Below are 16717 nucleotides of genomic sequence, written 5' to 3' on the forward strand. Positions count from 1 at the left end.
ACAAGATTGCGGAGTTCTTTAAAGGTGAAACAGTTCCTTCTTTCGGAAAATCTTATGGAAGTATCATCTTCGCAGGAGACTTTTAACTGTGTAGAAATTATTCAGTTAGTTAAAGGAGATGAAAATTAAGTTGATACCGGGAACTGGAATTCGGTAGCAGGAAAAGGAAGAGAAGGAAAAATAGTAGGTGAACATGGACTGGAGCAAAGGAATGAAAGAGGAAGCCACCTGGTAGAATTTTGCACAGAGCATAATTTAATCATCGCTAACGCTTGGTTTAAGAATCATAAATTAATGTTGTACACGTGGAAGAGACATGGAGACATCGTAAATTTTCAGATTCATTATACAATGGTCATACAGAGATTTAGGAACCCGATTTTATATTGGAAGACATATCCAGGAGCAGATGTGGACTCTGGCCACAATTTATTGGTTATGAACAGTAGATTAAAACTGAAGAAATTGCAAAAAGGAAGGAAAGTAAGGAGATGGGACCTAGATAAGTTGAAAGAACCGGAGGTTGCTGAGAGTTTCAGAAGGAGCATTAGGCAATAGTTGACTAGAAAAGGAAAGAGTACAGTAGAAGATGAATGCGTAGCTTTAAGTGATAAAATAGTGAAGGCAACAGAGGGTTCAATACATGAAAAGACAAGGCCTATTATAAATCTTTGGATATCACAAGAAATAATTAATTTCATTGATGAGAAGAGAAATTTCAAAAATGTTGCAACTGAAGCAGGCGAAAGCGAATACAGACGTTTAAAAAATGAGATTGAGGGGAAGTGAAAAATAGCCAAACAAGAGTGGACAGAGGCCAAATGGAAGGATTTAGAAGCAGCTGTATGAATATCAAGAGCTCAGATGGAAAGCCAGTCCTCAGCAAAGAAGGGAAACTGAAGATGGAAGTAGTATATAGAGGGTCTATACATGCGAGATGAACTTGATGGCAATATTACAGAAAAGGAAGTGGACGTAGATGAAAATGAGATGGGAGATATCATACTATGAGAAGAATTTGACAGAGCTCTGAAAGATCTATGGTAAGTCGAAACAATTCCCCAGTGGTAGAGAATATTCCGTCAGAATTGCTGATAGCCTTGGGAAAGCCAACCATGAGAAAATTCTTCCATCTGGTGTGCAAACTGTATGAGACAGGCAGAATACTCTTAGACTTCAAGAAGAATGTAATCCAATTCCACAGAAAGCAATTGCTGGCAGGTGCGAAAATTACTGAACTATCAGTTCAATAAGATACGGTTGCTAAATACTAACACGAATTCTTTACAGCAGAATGGAAAAACTGTTAGAAGCCAGCCTCGGGGAAGATCAGTTTGGATTCCGGAGAAATGTAGGAACACGCGAGGCAGTACTGAACATACGCTTTATCTTAGAAGGTATATTAAGGAATGGCAGACCTACGCTTTAGCAGTTTCAGAGTTTTAATTTTGACAATGTTTACTGAAATTTTGAAGATTGATGGGGTAAAATACAATGAGCGAAATGCTGTTTACAACCTGTGCAGAAACAAGACGGCAGTTATGAGAGTAGAGGGGCTCCTAAAAGGGAAGCAACGGTTGAGAAGTGTGTCAGACAGGGTTGTAGCCTATCCCCAATGTTATTCAATCTGTATATTGAACAAGCCGTAAAGGAAGTCAAAGAAAAATTTGGAGCAAGAATTGAAGTTCAGGGAGAAGAAACAAAAACTTTGAGGTTTGCCGATGACAATGTAATTCTGTCAGAGGCAGCAAAAGACTTGGAAGAGCAGTTGAACGAATAGACAGTGTCTTGAGAGGTGAATGTAAGATGAACATAAAAAAAGGCAAAACGAGGGTAATGCTATGTAGGCTAATTAAGTCAGGTGATGCTAAAGGAATTAGCTTAGGAAATGAGACTCTTAAAGTAGTAGATGAGTTTTGCTATTTGGGCAGCAAAATAATGAAAGCCGAAGTAGAAAGGATATAAAATGTAGACTGGCAATGGCAAGAAAAGCGTTTCTGAAGAAAAGATATTTGTTAACATTGAATATAGATTTAAGTGTAAGGACGTCTCTTCTGAAGATTTTTGTCTGGAGTGTAGCCATGTATGGAAATGAAACATGGAGGATAAACAGAATAGACAAAAGGAGAATATAAGCTTTCGAAACGTGGTGTTTGAGAAGAATGTAGAATGTTAGGTGAGTCGACCACGTAACTAATGAGGAGGTACTGAACAGAATTGGGGAGACATGAAATTAGTGTCACAACTTGATCAAATGAAGGGATCGACTGCTAGGACACATTCTGAAGCATCATTGGATCATCTGTTTAGTAGTGAAGGAAGTGGGGGAGGGAGCAGGGGGGGCGGTAAGAATCGTAGAGGTTGCAAGAGTTATTTAGAGATGAAGAAGAGGCTCGCACGGGATAGAACGGCACGTAGAGCTGCATCAAATCAGTCTGAAGACGACAGTAACAGTAACTCAGTCTTAAGGACCAAGCCTTAAAAAATACGCAGAATTCAAGAAAAAATTATCCTCGCAGGAGGGTTTAACCGGATCTTCCGTCTTAAGGACCAAACAACTAACCTTAACAAATCGACGTTATTAGACAATCTAATCCTTGCACTACAGTTGACTAATACTTAGGAATTGAAGCATGACACGCAACTTGGATTATCATGTCGCATTCAAGAGATAAAAGTATGTGGCATAGAAAGACAACGGAATTCTGTTATAGCTGCCTCAGAGATCTGCACCTTTCAGAAGAACAAGTAATAGGAAATTATGCAAAGATAAAACAAATTATAGCAAAACCAATACCACTGAAGAGGCAACAAAATAAGATCTAGACCGCGGACAAGATAGATGAAGATTAAATGTTGATATACCATCTGTTACGATAGTTTCACTGAACTTAAACCAAACGATGGGAAAATTCTCACGAGACGATACAAACCGCCATATTCGACCAACTCATAGCACTAAAGACCAACAATTCTCCAATGAAGATGCTCAATACATACTATCAAACAATGAATGAAGAGAACTCGGTGCCGAGGAAATAGAAAACTTCACTATGGAAATTGATGAGGACTGGGACAAAGACGCTACCTTACAAAGTCCAAAACACAAAGAAAGACTAAACTGCTGTGCAGTTGTAACGAGATAATAAATCTAAACAGTGGGATTCCGATTGTGTCCTAGAGGAAATGATAGTGTCAGTACCGAAAAAGAGAAGAAAAAACTGTTGGGAATCTAAAGGCAATGAGCCTCTTGAATGGCGACTACAAAATTATGGTGCAGTTATTAGTGAAAAGACTGAAAACTGCGATGGACACAACAGCCTGGGCAGTACCAAATGAGCTTCGGAAGAGAAAAGAAAATCCTTCATTTTTTTGAATACATAACCTTTTCAAATAAAGTGCGCAATAGTCTTCCTAGAGTTAGAGAAACCGTTTGATGGAGCAATTTTTGCTTACCACCATCTTCGCACGATGGGTCTCCCGTGCCAATTAACCAGTATCATACAAAATATCTTATGCAGTGGTGTAGCCAAATAATATAGTCAATGGACAACTAACACAGAGATAAAGAGAAACGACTCCATGCGACAGGGATGCTCGATCACCACGGCGCTTGTCGCCATTGCAGTCGAATCTTTGCTGCCACTCTAGCAGAAAAATTACAAGGATTGTATACGAAATGGAAAAATTGTGTGTAATGCGTATGTAGACTATATAGGCTTCTTGATCCGATGTGAAGAAGAAGTACACACAGCTCTGGAGATTACATCAAAGTATAAATTACTGTCTGAAGCCAAAATAAGTAAAAAGAAGTCATGCATAATGAACACGGGAAAAGGCATCTAAATACATAATGATGGTCAGCTAAATAAAATGTCGAAATGAAGAGCGTGTGTATCTAGATTCTGGAGTATCATCCAACACGCCATTTCTGCGAATTATCAGTGGGTTTTCTTTATTGAAATATGTGAAATGTGAACATTTTCCCAAAAGGAAAACGGATTTCACTAATGAAAACCAACTGATAACGGCACAGAGGTGATGAAACATGTTTCGGTCACATGAAGAAACTGTGTTTTACTCAAAAGGCGGACTTCATATCCAGTAGTTGTATCTTTTCAGATTGGTCATAATTAATCTTAATGTTGGTGTGTGTCGCGAGATGTATTGCAAGCAAATTTTGGTTCATAGTTAAATGCTCTGCGAAATTTGAATGTGTGATGTCACTCTTCAGAGCTCCCGTGTGACCTGTGTACCCTGTTAGGAAATTCCTGTGTTCTTAGTTCGAATTCTGACTATTTCTGTTCCTTACGTAGGTCTCTGTGTGGGATTTGGGTGGGTGGGGGGTAATCATGCGTTTAAGTGTGTCTGTGTGTGTGTGTGTGTGTGTGTGTGTGTGTGTGTGTGTGTGTGTGTGTGTGTGTGTTTGTGCGTGCGTGTGTACTTCATTTCTCTTCTGTGTCCTGCGTCAGTTCTCTTAAGGCAACGAAGAGTGTGTTGTTGCAAAGCGTTGTGCTTTCATTTATTACGTTTTCCCTTTCACTATAGTCTTTCGTATGTAATAATTTATTACTAAAGTTAATTTCTGGTGTAAATTGTTGTTGTGTTTTAGGATGTCAGATCAGTTTCGATATTTGTAGGATTGTGGATTTCATTTATTTAGCCTTCTGCCAACGCGGAATTCTGCTTTTACTGTTTCGAGATCTCATGTGTTCTGAGTATTTTCTTGTTTCAGCAAGTTTGCCCTGTGTACTGGGTTTGACAGGAGTTACATGTGAGTTGGTATATTCTTGCATTGCTGAAATTGTCTGGAGTTCCTTTGTCTGATCTTAGTCTTTCTTGTAATGCGTCGTTTGCTCTGAATGCTACAAGGATCCCTTGCTTCTTCATTACATTTCCGGTTCTATATATTATTTTATTATTGTTTATTATGTCCGCCCCTGGTAGGTGTGTGATGCGGGGACGGTAGCTCAGTGTGTTCGGTCAAAGGGCTGCTTGCCCTCTTTAATAAAAAAAACTGAGTAAACGAATCAACAATCAACTTGAACGGATGTCTTGTGACGTTCGCTCATACGAAATGCAACGAACAATACCGAACAAAAGGCAAAAAAAAGCGGTCAGCGTGACAGAATGTCAATTCAAAGGGCCCGGGTTCGATTCCCGGCTGGCTCGGAGATTTTCTTCGCAAAGGGACTGGGTGTTGTGTTGTCCTAATCATGATCATTTCATCCCCATCGACGCACAAGTCGCCGAAGTGGCGTGAAATCGAAAGACTTGCACCCGGCGAATGGTCTACCCAATGGAAGATCCTACTCACATGATATTTCCATTAAATGTGATTTGAGACTTTCTCGGCGTATTCCATTCGTGAAATCTTCTCGGGTGATCAGCCGAGTAAAGGCGTCGTCTTCTCGCAACGTTTCGAAGGGTTTCGTACCCATAATCTTCAAGCGAAGATGATCTTCGCTTGAAGATGATGGGTACGAAACCCTTCGAAACGTTGCGAGAAGACGACGCCTTTACTCGGCTGATCACCCGAGAAGATTTCACGGATATTTCCATTGTTTATTATGTACATTATGTTAGTGCGTAACATTTGTTTTTTTCTGACGAAATGTGGTCTGTTGTGTTGCCTGTGTTCTGCCTCTTTGGATGTGCACTTGTGTGGCACTTCCATTACCTTTCATGTTTATTTTGTTGTTGAGATGGTTTATGGTGCCTGTTTTGTACTCATTTTCAACAGCAATTTGTTAGCTTATTTTTAGTTCATGTGTATACTTAGGGGCTTGAGAGGTGTTATTTTCAGCCTCTGGAGCATGAGTGTAAAACTTTAATGTTTATGACTTGTTGTGTGGTTGGATGTGTTATGGATTTATGTTTTGTACTGATGTGAAATACGTCTTAATTGTTGCTTCTTGTCGCTGTGGAGTGTTGGAAACTTTGTTTGTAGGAATACTATGTTCATGTCACTGTGTGTGTGTGTGTGTGTGTGTGTTATATATATATATATATATATATATATATATATATATATAGAGAGAGAGAGAGAGAGAGAGAGAGAGAGAGAGAGTGAGTAGGTACATAAAGCTGCACGTCTACATTTGGCCAGACAACGCAGAAACTGGACTCCAGCTGACTGGTAGCATGTAGTGTGGTGTGAAGAGTCACACGGCTTTGAATGCCCCGACGGCGTGGGGCTAGGGATGGAAAAGAACCGGCCAGTTAAAACCGATAACGGTATTTTGGTTCTGAATAACTGGTATTTTTCAGTGCTATTTTAATAACAATAAGGACTGAAACGAGCGACAAACAAATGGCATAAGAACTGACACAGCCCTTCTGAGACAATTATATACCTGTTAGCATGTGGCGTGGCCTACTAGATGTTAGGCCCCTCTGGTCTATATGTTAGTTTCTCACTGTCGTCGTCGGACATCACGTGTATTACAGAACGTGACCACCCCTTCATTGCAAATATTTTACAAAGTGTAGTATGAATGAAGTACAATGCTCCATTCGCTTTAAAAGGTTAGAAACAGAAGGAGCCACAACAAACTTGCGACATAATACGAAGAGAAAACTTAATACCTAACAGTTCATTTATAGTTTACAATAAAAATAGAAAGCAGCTGATATGCTGATTGTTTCTACACAGCATGCCCTTATCTGCTTTTAACCCTTGAAAACTGACAAATTAACATGAAAAATACAGATCTTCAGCCTCAGTTGTCATCCATTAGCAGTGACTATTCGTAATGTCTAAGTAGTGGTATGATCCACGTTTATCATAAGGCTTTTGAGAAGAGTTTCAAAAAATTAGAATCAGAAGGAGAATATTGCTCATTTTTTGTGGTAGTCAATCACTCACCACACTTCGAAAAGCGTGGACGGACTAGATTTTCTTTTATTTGAGTGTGTGAGGTAACAGGCGAGTCCTTGTGCCCTGAAAATATTCTAAGTTCTTAGGAAGCAGTGGTCGCACGGACCGTATAGAAATTAATAGTAGCCAGATGAATCGTGATACCTCAAAAAGAAACATGTACATTATTATTATTTGCATGATGATTCTGATTGCGTAATCAGATTTTCAATATCTTTATTAGTTTAAAGTTTCGTATCCGACGGTAAATTTACAAGTAACACAGAGCAACGAATTTCCAAAATATAAACGCTTCATCCGATTTGGTCGATCGCCATGTCTTTAGAAAACTATTAGTGTAAACCTAAATTAGTATGAATTACAGGCATGTAACTTGAATAGTACAAGAGTTACAAGTGGCCGATTACTATCGATCGTGTCAGGCCATAACTACTCCACTGTTACGCGAAAAAAAAGTTGCAGCATGCTTATAAATGTATTTATTCATCTATGTCTTTGTTTATATCCGATATATACTAATCATGAAGAAATTGGTTAAATATTTACTGTGTTTTAGAAAGCACAGAGACATTAGGCTACTGGCCTACCTTTTGTTCTTTTCCTTTAATATATGTTTACTTAATTTGTTTATGTATCTAATAATGTGTGTTAGAGCGTGTTTATGGTCCAGCTGTAGGGGTATTTATTTAATTTCAAGTTATTTAAATGTAAATCCAGTACTTTTAATGTGCTTCATTATTTTTGTGTGAGTGCGTTGGATTGAAGACACGGCGCGAGCACTCTAGCCAATCACAGCTCTCGTGAATGGGGAGACTGGATGGAAGGTGGTTCTGGGCAGTGCGGAGTTCTGGACACTACGGGACAGGAGGAGGGCTGGACGCGGCGGACGCACGGTCGCGAGAGGGACTTGCAGTGTGGAGCGGTTTGCGCGTGCTCACGAGAGACAGAAATACTTTGGAGTGCAGACTTGTGAACTCGTGAGATTTCCGTGGCTTCTACAGTGAAGACGTAGTGTGCGTTTACAAGTGAATATCTCGCGAGCTATGTTGTTGTTAATAACTAATTACGTGCAGTAGGAATCTATTGTTTCCCTGTTATTCAGCTTATATTTTATTCAATTGCTGGACCATCGACTCCACTAAGTGTTTTGCAGAAATATACGGCATTCTCAAAAGTACTTCTACTATCGTACTCATCATTTAAAGTCGTTAAGATAGTACCTGCAGATTTTATTTGCTTGCAATCTTTCATTTATAAATTTATATGTTACATTCATAATTCGCAATTGCCGAGTGATAGAAACCTTCGACCATTCGATTCATGTGTGTATTCTTATCTTGTGCTGTAGACTCAGCAATATTTGGCCTGTAATGCGGCAACTACATATCCCAGCCCCTAGACAACGAAACCAGCCAAAACTTTTAACTGTGAGTTGGAGGCTGCGTAGTTATTTGAAATTCCACAACTGTCTAGTTTAACATTTAAATCCTATGCATCTTGAAACTGAGGGAGTCGAAACTTTGCAATCTTTATTTGGTTTCTACGATTATTACAGGAAATAACAGAAAAACAAACCGATAATCGGTTATTTCAGAAACCGGTTATTTCTAGCGGTTTTAACAGTCCGGTTAAACTGGCGTTGCAAACGCCGTTGTCGCATTTGTAACACCAGTTCCCGACAGATGACTGAAGTTAAGCGCTATCGAGCTCTTCTAGCACTTGGATGGGCCACCGTCCTATCTGCCGAGCTCTGTTGGCAAGTGGGATGCACTCAGTCCTTGTGGGGCCAATGGAGGAGCTACTTGACTGAGAAGCAGCGGCTCTGGTCACGAAAACCGACAATGGCCGGGGGGGGGGGGGGGGGCGGCGTGCTGACCACATGCTCTTACATATACGTGACGTCTATGAGCTGAGGATGACACGGCAGTCGGCCGGTACCGTTGGGCCTTCAAGGCCTGTTCGAACAGAATTTGGTTTTTAAAAAAATTGGCGTTGAAAAATCCGATATAATCCAAAACCGGTTTTTTCAGCAATAATTGGCATCCCTACCTCGCCTAACGTTGTGCAGCAGCACGGTGACGTAGGCGTCGCGGTCTGCGCGGCTGTGCTCGTGCCAGAAGCCGAGGGCGTGCATCAGCTCGTGCTGTACGACGCCCTTTTCCACGCAGCCGGGACCCAGGCTCACCGTCTGCTCGCCGCCCACGCGCCCGATCAGGCTGCTGCACCTGCCACAGCGCACAGAGACCAGAGTTACTTGCCGTAGCGCTGCTGGCAGTTTCCACCTCTTAAACCTGTAATCAAATCTCACCGTCTCTCCTGTAATGCGTATCGAAGACCAAACCATAAATTAAAGCAAGGTTCCGAAGCGCAGTTACAGAAAATCACCAGGACCAGATGGAGCACTCTCTGTTTTAGAGATAGTACTCGGCGGCATTGGCCCCTTACCTAGCTTGCATTTATCGTGAATCGCTCGCCATGCACAAAGTCCCAAGCGACTGGAAAAAAGTGCAGGTGACTCCAGTATATAACAAGGCTAAACGAATAGAGCCGCAAAATTACAGACCAATATCCCTGTCTTAATTTGCTGCAGAATCCTTGAACGTATTCTCAGTCAGGATATAATATACTTTCTCGAGACTGAGAAGCTTATATCCACGAATCAGCATGGTTTTAGAAAGCACCGCTCGTGCAAAACTCAGCTTGCTCTTTTCTCACATGATACACCGTGAACTATGGATGAAGGGTAATAGACAGATTCTATATTTCTAGACTTCGAGAAAGCGTTTGACACGGTTCCCCTTTGCAGACTGTTGACGAAGGTACGAGAGTATGGAATAAGTTCACAGCTAAGTGAGTGGCTCGAAGACTTCTTAAGTAATAGAACCCAATACGTTGTCCTCAAACGCGAGTGTTCATCAGAGACCAGGGTTTCGTCATGAGCGCTCCAGGGAAGTGTGGTAGGATCACTGCTGTTCTCTACATGACTTGGCGGACGGGGTGGGCAGCAATCTGTGCTTGTTTGCTGACGATCTTGAGGTGTACGGTAAGGTGTCGAAGTTGAGTGGCTGCAGGAAGGTACAAGATGACTTAGACAAAAACCTCTAGTTGTTGTCATGAATGGCAGCTAGCTCTCAATGTAGAAAAATGTCAGTTAAGGCAGGTGAGCAGGAAGAACAAACCTGTGAAGTTCGGATACAGTAGTATTAGTGTCCTGCTTGACACAGTCACGTCATTTAAATATCTGGGCGTAGCGTTGCAAAGCAATATGAAATGGAACGATCGTGTGAGAACTTTGGTACGGAAGGCGAATGGTCGGCTTCGATTTATTGAGAGAATTATAGGATAGTGTGGTTCACTTGTAAAGGAGACAGCATATAGGATGCTGTCGCGACCTGTTCTTCAGTAGTGCTCCAGCGATTGAGATCCGTATCAGGTCGGATTGAGGGAAGATGTCGAAGCAATTCAGAGGCGCGCTGCTAGATTTCTTACCGGTGGGTTCGAAAAACTCGTAAGTGTAACGGAGATGCTTCGGGAACTCAAATGGGCAGCCCCGCAGGGAAGGTGACGTTCTTTTCAAGAAACACTACTGAGAAACTTTAGAGAAACGTCTTTTGCAGCGGAATGACGAACGATCCTATTGCCGCCAACATGCAACGAAGATAAGATACGGCAAATTAAGCCTCATACGGAAGCATACCGACAGTCGTTTATCCCTCGCTCTATTTTCGAGTGGAACAAGAAAGGAAACCACTAGTAGTGATACAGGGTAACCTCCTCCACGCACCGTACCTTGGCTTGCAGAGTATCTCCAAAGATTTAGATGTAGTTAATGGTGAAAGGGTGTTAGTCGTAAGATTCAGTGATAGCATTACTATCCTTTGTGCAAGCGAGGTAGAATTGTAGCACCTGTCGAATGGATTCAACAGTCCACAGAGTTCAGAATATAGATTTAAACCCAGAGGCTGCGCTAGTATTAGTCGTAGTCGTAGGAAAGAGGAAATTTTGTTAAAAGTCAATGAACGTGCGGTTGGACGATGGAATCTGGGGCCGCTGGCAGAGTGTTGAAACAGTCAACGGCTAGTAGGGCAGGATATGCAAACATGGCATTCGCGAGTGCGATGCTGCAACGGCGCTACTGCGCGCACGAATTGTTTTGTGTGAAGCAACAACGAGGCAGCAAACCGCAGCGTTGCTTGAAGTTATTGCGATATGAGGCGAGGAACTAGGCCAGAGCCAAGTCGAGACTTGAAGATGGCTGACGTTTGGGAATGTATCTCTGCCATACTTTCTGTCTCTCTCTGACACTACGTCAGAGGTAAGTGAAAAGGCAGTTTAAATAATAAGGTACTTTTACCTTTGGACGGAAGGTGTGCTAGGCCAGTCGAGCGTGGGGACGGACCTGTGCTGGTCCACGCTTATAGGGGCCAGTCAGGCAGCGATGTTGTAAATGTTCTTATTTTATTTCTGTGTACTTGTTCGGGCTGTTTTCTTCCTCTGGGGGCACAACACCGGGGCGGGACGGAACGGCAGCTGGGTACTTGGAGACTGAACGGTCTGCCTGAAGGAGGGCAGTGACAGCGGTCTGCAGTGGATCCAGGATGGGCCACATTCGCTTCCCACCTGGCATTCCGGGATCCGGGCGAGGCGTACACCATGGGAGACGTAGCAGCGTTGGAGCAGTGCCAGAGACAGCAGCGGGTGTCGCCATCTGGCAAGCATCACTAGCAGCAAGTTGCGGCATGGCATCCAGGAGAGTGTGGGTTCGAGTCAGATCTGTCCTTGGAGCAGCGGTGGCCCAAGGGCCACGAGTGACCAGTACAACCACCTTTGTCCCACGGTCGGACAGAGCGGGCCAAACGGGGCAAGGGGCAGTGAGGACCAGGGATTGCCGAGCAGTTCTAGGCGCTACAGTCTGGAACCGCGCGACCGATACGGTCGCAGGTTCGAATCCTGCCTCGGGCATGGATGTGTGTGATGTCCTTAGGTTAGTTAGGTTTAAGTTGTTCTAAGTTCTAGGGGACTGATGACCTTAGAAGTTAAGTCCCATAGTGCTCAGAACCATTTGAACCATTTGACCAGGGACTGTAACAGTCTTCGGATTCACAAGCGGCTACGCGGCACGAGAGGCGACGCCTCGGCGACTGGCGACTGGGCGAGCACGGCTGAGTTCCAGCTGAGCGGTCTTGCAGACAGCAGCAGCAGTGTCAGCAAACCACTAGTTGCTGAGCCGGCTGGACGTGTGGCACAGCACTCGGGCGGCTACCCACAATACTCTGCACCCTCACTGTAAATTATGACAATAAAGTAATGCCACCAAATACCTATGTATCACTCTGTATTGCCACTTGATACTACTGAACTTGCTCGGCCTCCTGACGAAAAGCGGATCGGTGGTCCCGGCTTCAGATCGTCCATCTTGAGTCCCGGGTTCGACTGTCCCGACACCCCCGTATCAGAAAATAGACGAAACTAACAACAAATTGGACATCGTAATTGGGGACCATGTGCAAGACGAACCGCAGAAATTCTCCTACCTCGGAAGCAAAATAACCCAATATAACACAACGTGAATTCGTCTTGCGGAGCGAGAGCTGGCAGAAGGGTCATTACTGTCAGCGCAGAGGCCGAAGAGAGCAAGCTGGCCCAGGTAAGCGGAGTGGAGGGCGGCTCCAGGCAGGCATGCGTGAGGAGGGTGAGGAAGACACAATGGCTCTTACGGCGAACGAAATATAAGATGCTTAATGCATGTTCAGGAATACTATATCGCAGCCCATTCAAAAATGACGTAGTGAAACCAAATACATCATAAAAATGACAGTGGTGAGACGAGTCCATTGCAACTTTAAGCAAGATTCTACGATATATATTAAGACAGAGTGGGCAACAGAAATTCATCGTATATCAACATACGCTCTGCTCACTACATACTAATAGTACAGGGTTGAATGAGAAATCGTTAGATTTTTTAACCGACTTATGCCGTTGCGTACCGATTTTGCGCTGAAACCTACTATTTGTGAAAAAATGTTAACATAAAAGACCTTTTAACCGTCATAGGCAAAAGGCCATCATGGATGCCCATCTTCATACCTATATGTTACGAAGCTAACTTATTAATCACGTGTAACAGACAACTTTTCATATTATCTCATTACAAATACCATTTCATTCCTTTTAAAGTACTATACAGTATGTCACAGATAATAACAGTGACCTCTGCGGTGATCCATTACCTCTGCCTGTCGTACAAGTTGACTTTTCTAAACGAATGTACTTTCCGAAACGACAAACATATTTCTCACTCTCGCCAACTACCCTTATCCCAATGACTATACTTATTCCAAATACTGTCATGATTTACTACTACAAAAGTGCGAAAGTTTCGCACGTGCCCCTGATAAAAATTAAACCATTATAGCGATCACATCAAATGAAGGCTGAAAGTATCAAATGTAAGCTGATATCAAAAGTTGCAGACGATATTATGAAAGATAGATACTCGTTTGTGCCACAGCCACAAATCCTCCACAGTTACTCATAGTATGAAGGCGGTGTCAGTCACTTAGTTTCTCATCAAATGAGCCCAGATAATGGTTACCTACAGTTAACTGTTAGATATACTTTAAGCGAATTTTTTTAATGGAAATTAATAAAAGTAATATTAAATAGCTATGGAGCTGTAAATAACAAGTAAAACACATGCACAAAAGGGCATATATGTAGAGGGCACAATAATGCTCATCCTTGAAGCTCGCCACACGTATTTTGTAGTTTTCATTTAATTCTTTCACAAGGAGATAGAAGCATGTTTATGAATTGATCTAATAACTGACTTAATAGTGTGTTGTTTCTGAAGCGAGAGGTCGCAAAATGACCTTAATAAATGTGGGATTCATTTAATGTTTTGTTGGACTCAAAATAGTAGCGGGTAAGAATATGGTCAACTTTAACTTTTCACAGGATTTAGAATATTTGACGGTGGTTTCGACGATTAAGTTTTAGCGCGCTTATGAAGTGTAACTTTATCGAGGGACTCGAGGTAGCGGAGTACTTTACCTATCGTGCTGCAGTTAACAGTGAGACTCACGTGGGAAGGAATTGTTGGCTTGTTTTTACAGTGATCATTTAGGATAAAGAACTTTAGTTTTATGTTGCAATTAATAGTGATAAACTATGCTGCTGGAATTTGAGTATTTTCTTCTGAACTTTGTGATTAATCGACTGTTAAACGCAATTTGCACGCTCGTGTTCATTTCACGTTGAGGGGACCACAGCAGTGACACGATTTCCCAAAGAAACCGGCTGATTTAGTCGGATGGTTGTAAATCTTGCTAGTCGGTGGCTAGAGTCATTGATCCTCGGTGGGTTCAACCCTTTTCGAAAAAGTCTGTGTTTTCTCAGCCGCATCCTGGTGATGGTGTGCGAGCCAGTCAATCAGGATTGGCTCAGAACGACCTGTGTGGAACCGTATAATCCGGTGGTCAAACGAATAACCAGGATTTGTTTCCATGGATCCTTAGCAGGTTTCTTGGGTTTCAGATGGCCCTGTAAACTAGTTGGTAGGGGTCCATGATTGTTGCACAACGTGCGTCGATGCAACAGATACTGTGTTGCAGAGTACATAAAATTCCACCGTTGCTACTAGCTCCTTTGTTTTATATACTGCTGACTTCAGATGCCATCTGGTTGTAATTCACTGCATCAAAATTGCTGAAGATCTACAATTAACCCCCGAGGCCGTTTGCCTTTAATAACTTATACCGTGTCAGAGCTGGAATTTTCTTCGCTGTACTTATTTCAGCCACGAATGGCTAAGCTTGCAGTGGCTGTACTCACCCGACGCCCTTGCGGAGGTGCACGTAGCTGGTGTGCCCGGTGCGCGGCACGAAGCGCACGCACGTCAGTTCGTGGAACTCCCGGAAGGCCGCCGCCACCTTCAGCCGCTCGCGGCCCGCTGCAAAGAGAGGAGAGACAAAAACCCTACAGAGACGCTGTGCGCTCACTGCCCTTCCAGCTGTGCTGCGCCGTGCCACAACTTCACCGGTTTTACAGATCCAAATGTGTGTGAGTGTCTGTGTGCGTGTGGGTGTGTTTGGGGGGAGGTTACTTCAGTATACACCATCTGATGAAAAGGATCCGGACAGCTATTACTGAGTATCCGGTGTGTCGAGCCTTCGGCTTTCTTACGCCTTAGACTCTGCCAGGACACTTTCAACGAGGTGTCTCAATTTATGTGGAGGAACAGCAACGCATTCTCCCTCGAGAGCTGAAACCAGAGAAGGTAGCGATGTTGGGCGCTTGTGTCTTCAGCCAAGTCGATGTTCTGACCTGTCCTAAAGTTGTTCCGCTGGACTCTGAGCAGGCCAGTCCATTTCAGGACTATCAATGTTCAGAAACCCTATTCTCCCAAAAGTTTCTTTATGACAGGGTGCACTGTAGTCCTCAGGCAATCAATCATTGTCTCCCAACTTCCTTTACTGTATGTGGTACATAATCTTGATAAATGTTTTAATATCCCTCAAACAATCCAGGTTGGAATGTAATAATATTATGAAAAGGAATGTTCGTACTCACCATATAGTGGAGATGCTGAGTCATAGAGAGGTACAACAAAAAGACTGTCACAAATAAATCTTTCGCCCAGTAAGGTCTTCATAAGAAATAGATGAAAAACACATCACACACACACACACACACACACACACACACACACACACACATGCGCGCGCACAAACACAACTCACACACACAACTGCAGTCTCAGGCAACTGAAACCACACTATGAGCAGCAGCACGAGTGGGTGGTGGGAATGGCGACAGGGTGGGGGTAAGGAGGAGGCTCGGGTGGGGAGGGGAGATATGGTAGGGTGGAGGAGGCTGGGGCAGGGAGGGGGAGGGATAGTAGGGTAGGGGAGGTGGTCAGTGAAATGCTGCAGGTTAGACAGAAGGGGAGCGGTGGGGAGAGGGGTAGTGGAAAAGGAGAAAAGTAAAAAGAGTGGGTGCGATGGTGGAATGAGGGCTGTGTAGTGCTGGAATGGGAACAGGGAAGAGGCCAGGTGGGTGAGGACAGTGAATAACAAAGGTTGAGGCCAGGAAGGTTACAGGAACGTAGGATGTATTGCAGGGGAAGTTCCCACCTGTGCATTTCAGAAAAGCTGGTGTTGGTGGGAAGGATCCATACGGCACAGGCTGTGAAGCAGTCATTGAAATGAAGGATGTCATGTGCTCAGCAACAGTGTGGTCCACTTACTTCTTGAAAACAGTTTGCAGTCGCGATTCATGCAGACAGACAGCTTTTTGGTTGTCATGCCCACACAGAATGAAAATTACAATTTTTGACGAAGGCCTCACTGGTCAAAAGCTTTATTTGTGACAGTCTTTTAGTTGTGCTTATCTGTGATTCAGCATCTCAACTATATGGTGAGTAGCAACTTTTCTTTTCATAATATTGTTTTAATATCGTTCCATATTTAGCGTTCCATATTTAGCGTTCTCTTAAGCGCAGTGAGAGAACCATAACTCTCTACGAAAAAGGTCCCCACACCTCAAAATCACCTCCTCCATGCTTCCCTGATGGCACCACACATTTTGGAAGGTAATTTTCTCCAGGTATTCGCCAAATCCAAACCCTTCCATGAAATTGCAGTAGCGTATAGCGTGATCCAGCACTCCAAATCTCTGTTTTCCACTCATCTGCTGTCCAGAAGCATCACTCTTTACGTGCCTCAAGTGCCACTTAGCATGGACTACAGAAATGCGTGGTCTCTGAAGAGCTTCTTTACCATTGTACCCCATTATTTTTGGCACTCTCTGCACAGTGATTCTGCTACTAGCTGG

General features: G+C 43.2%; 1 protein-coding gene across 1 annotated transcript in view; it reads right to left on the minus strand.

Moving 5' to 3' along the window:
- LOC124546823 (zinc metalloproteinase nas-15-like) overlaps positions 1–16717 on the minus strand; it is a 127523-nt gene that overhangs the window by 47490 nt on the left and 63316 nt on the right. Inside the window, exons 6-7 of the mRNA XM_047125065.1 lie at positions 14717–14834; positions 8930–9105 (exon numbers count right to left, since the gene is read on the minus strand). Coding sequence (XP_046981021.1) covers positions 8930–9105; positions 14717–14834 — 294 coding nt within the window. The remainder of the gene's footprint in view (positions 1–8929; positions 9106–14716; positions 14835–16717) is intronic.

The sequence above is a fragment of the Schistocerca americana genome, chromosome 1 (assembly GCF_021461395.2).
Source record: "Schistocerca americana isolate TAMUIC-IGC-003095 chromosome 1, iqSchAmer2.1, whole genome shotgun sequence".
NCBI lineage: Eukaryota > Metazoa > Arthropoda > Insecta > Orthoptera > Acrididae > Schistocerca > Schistocerca americana.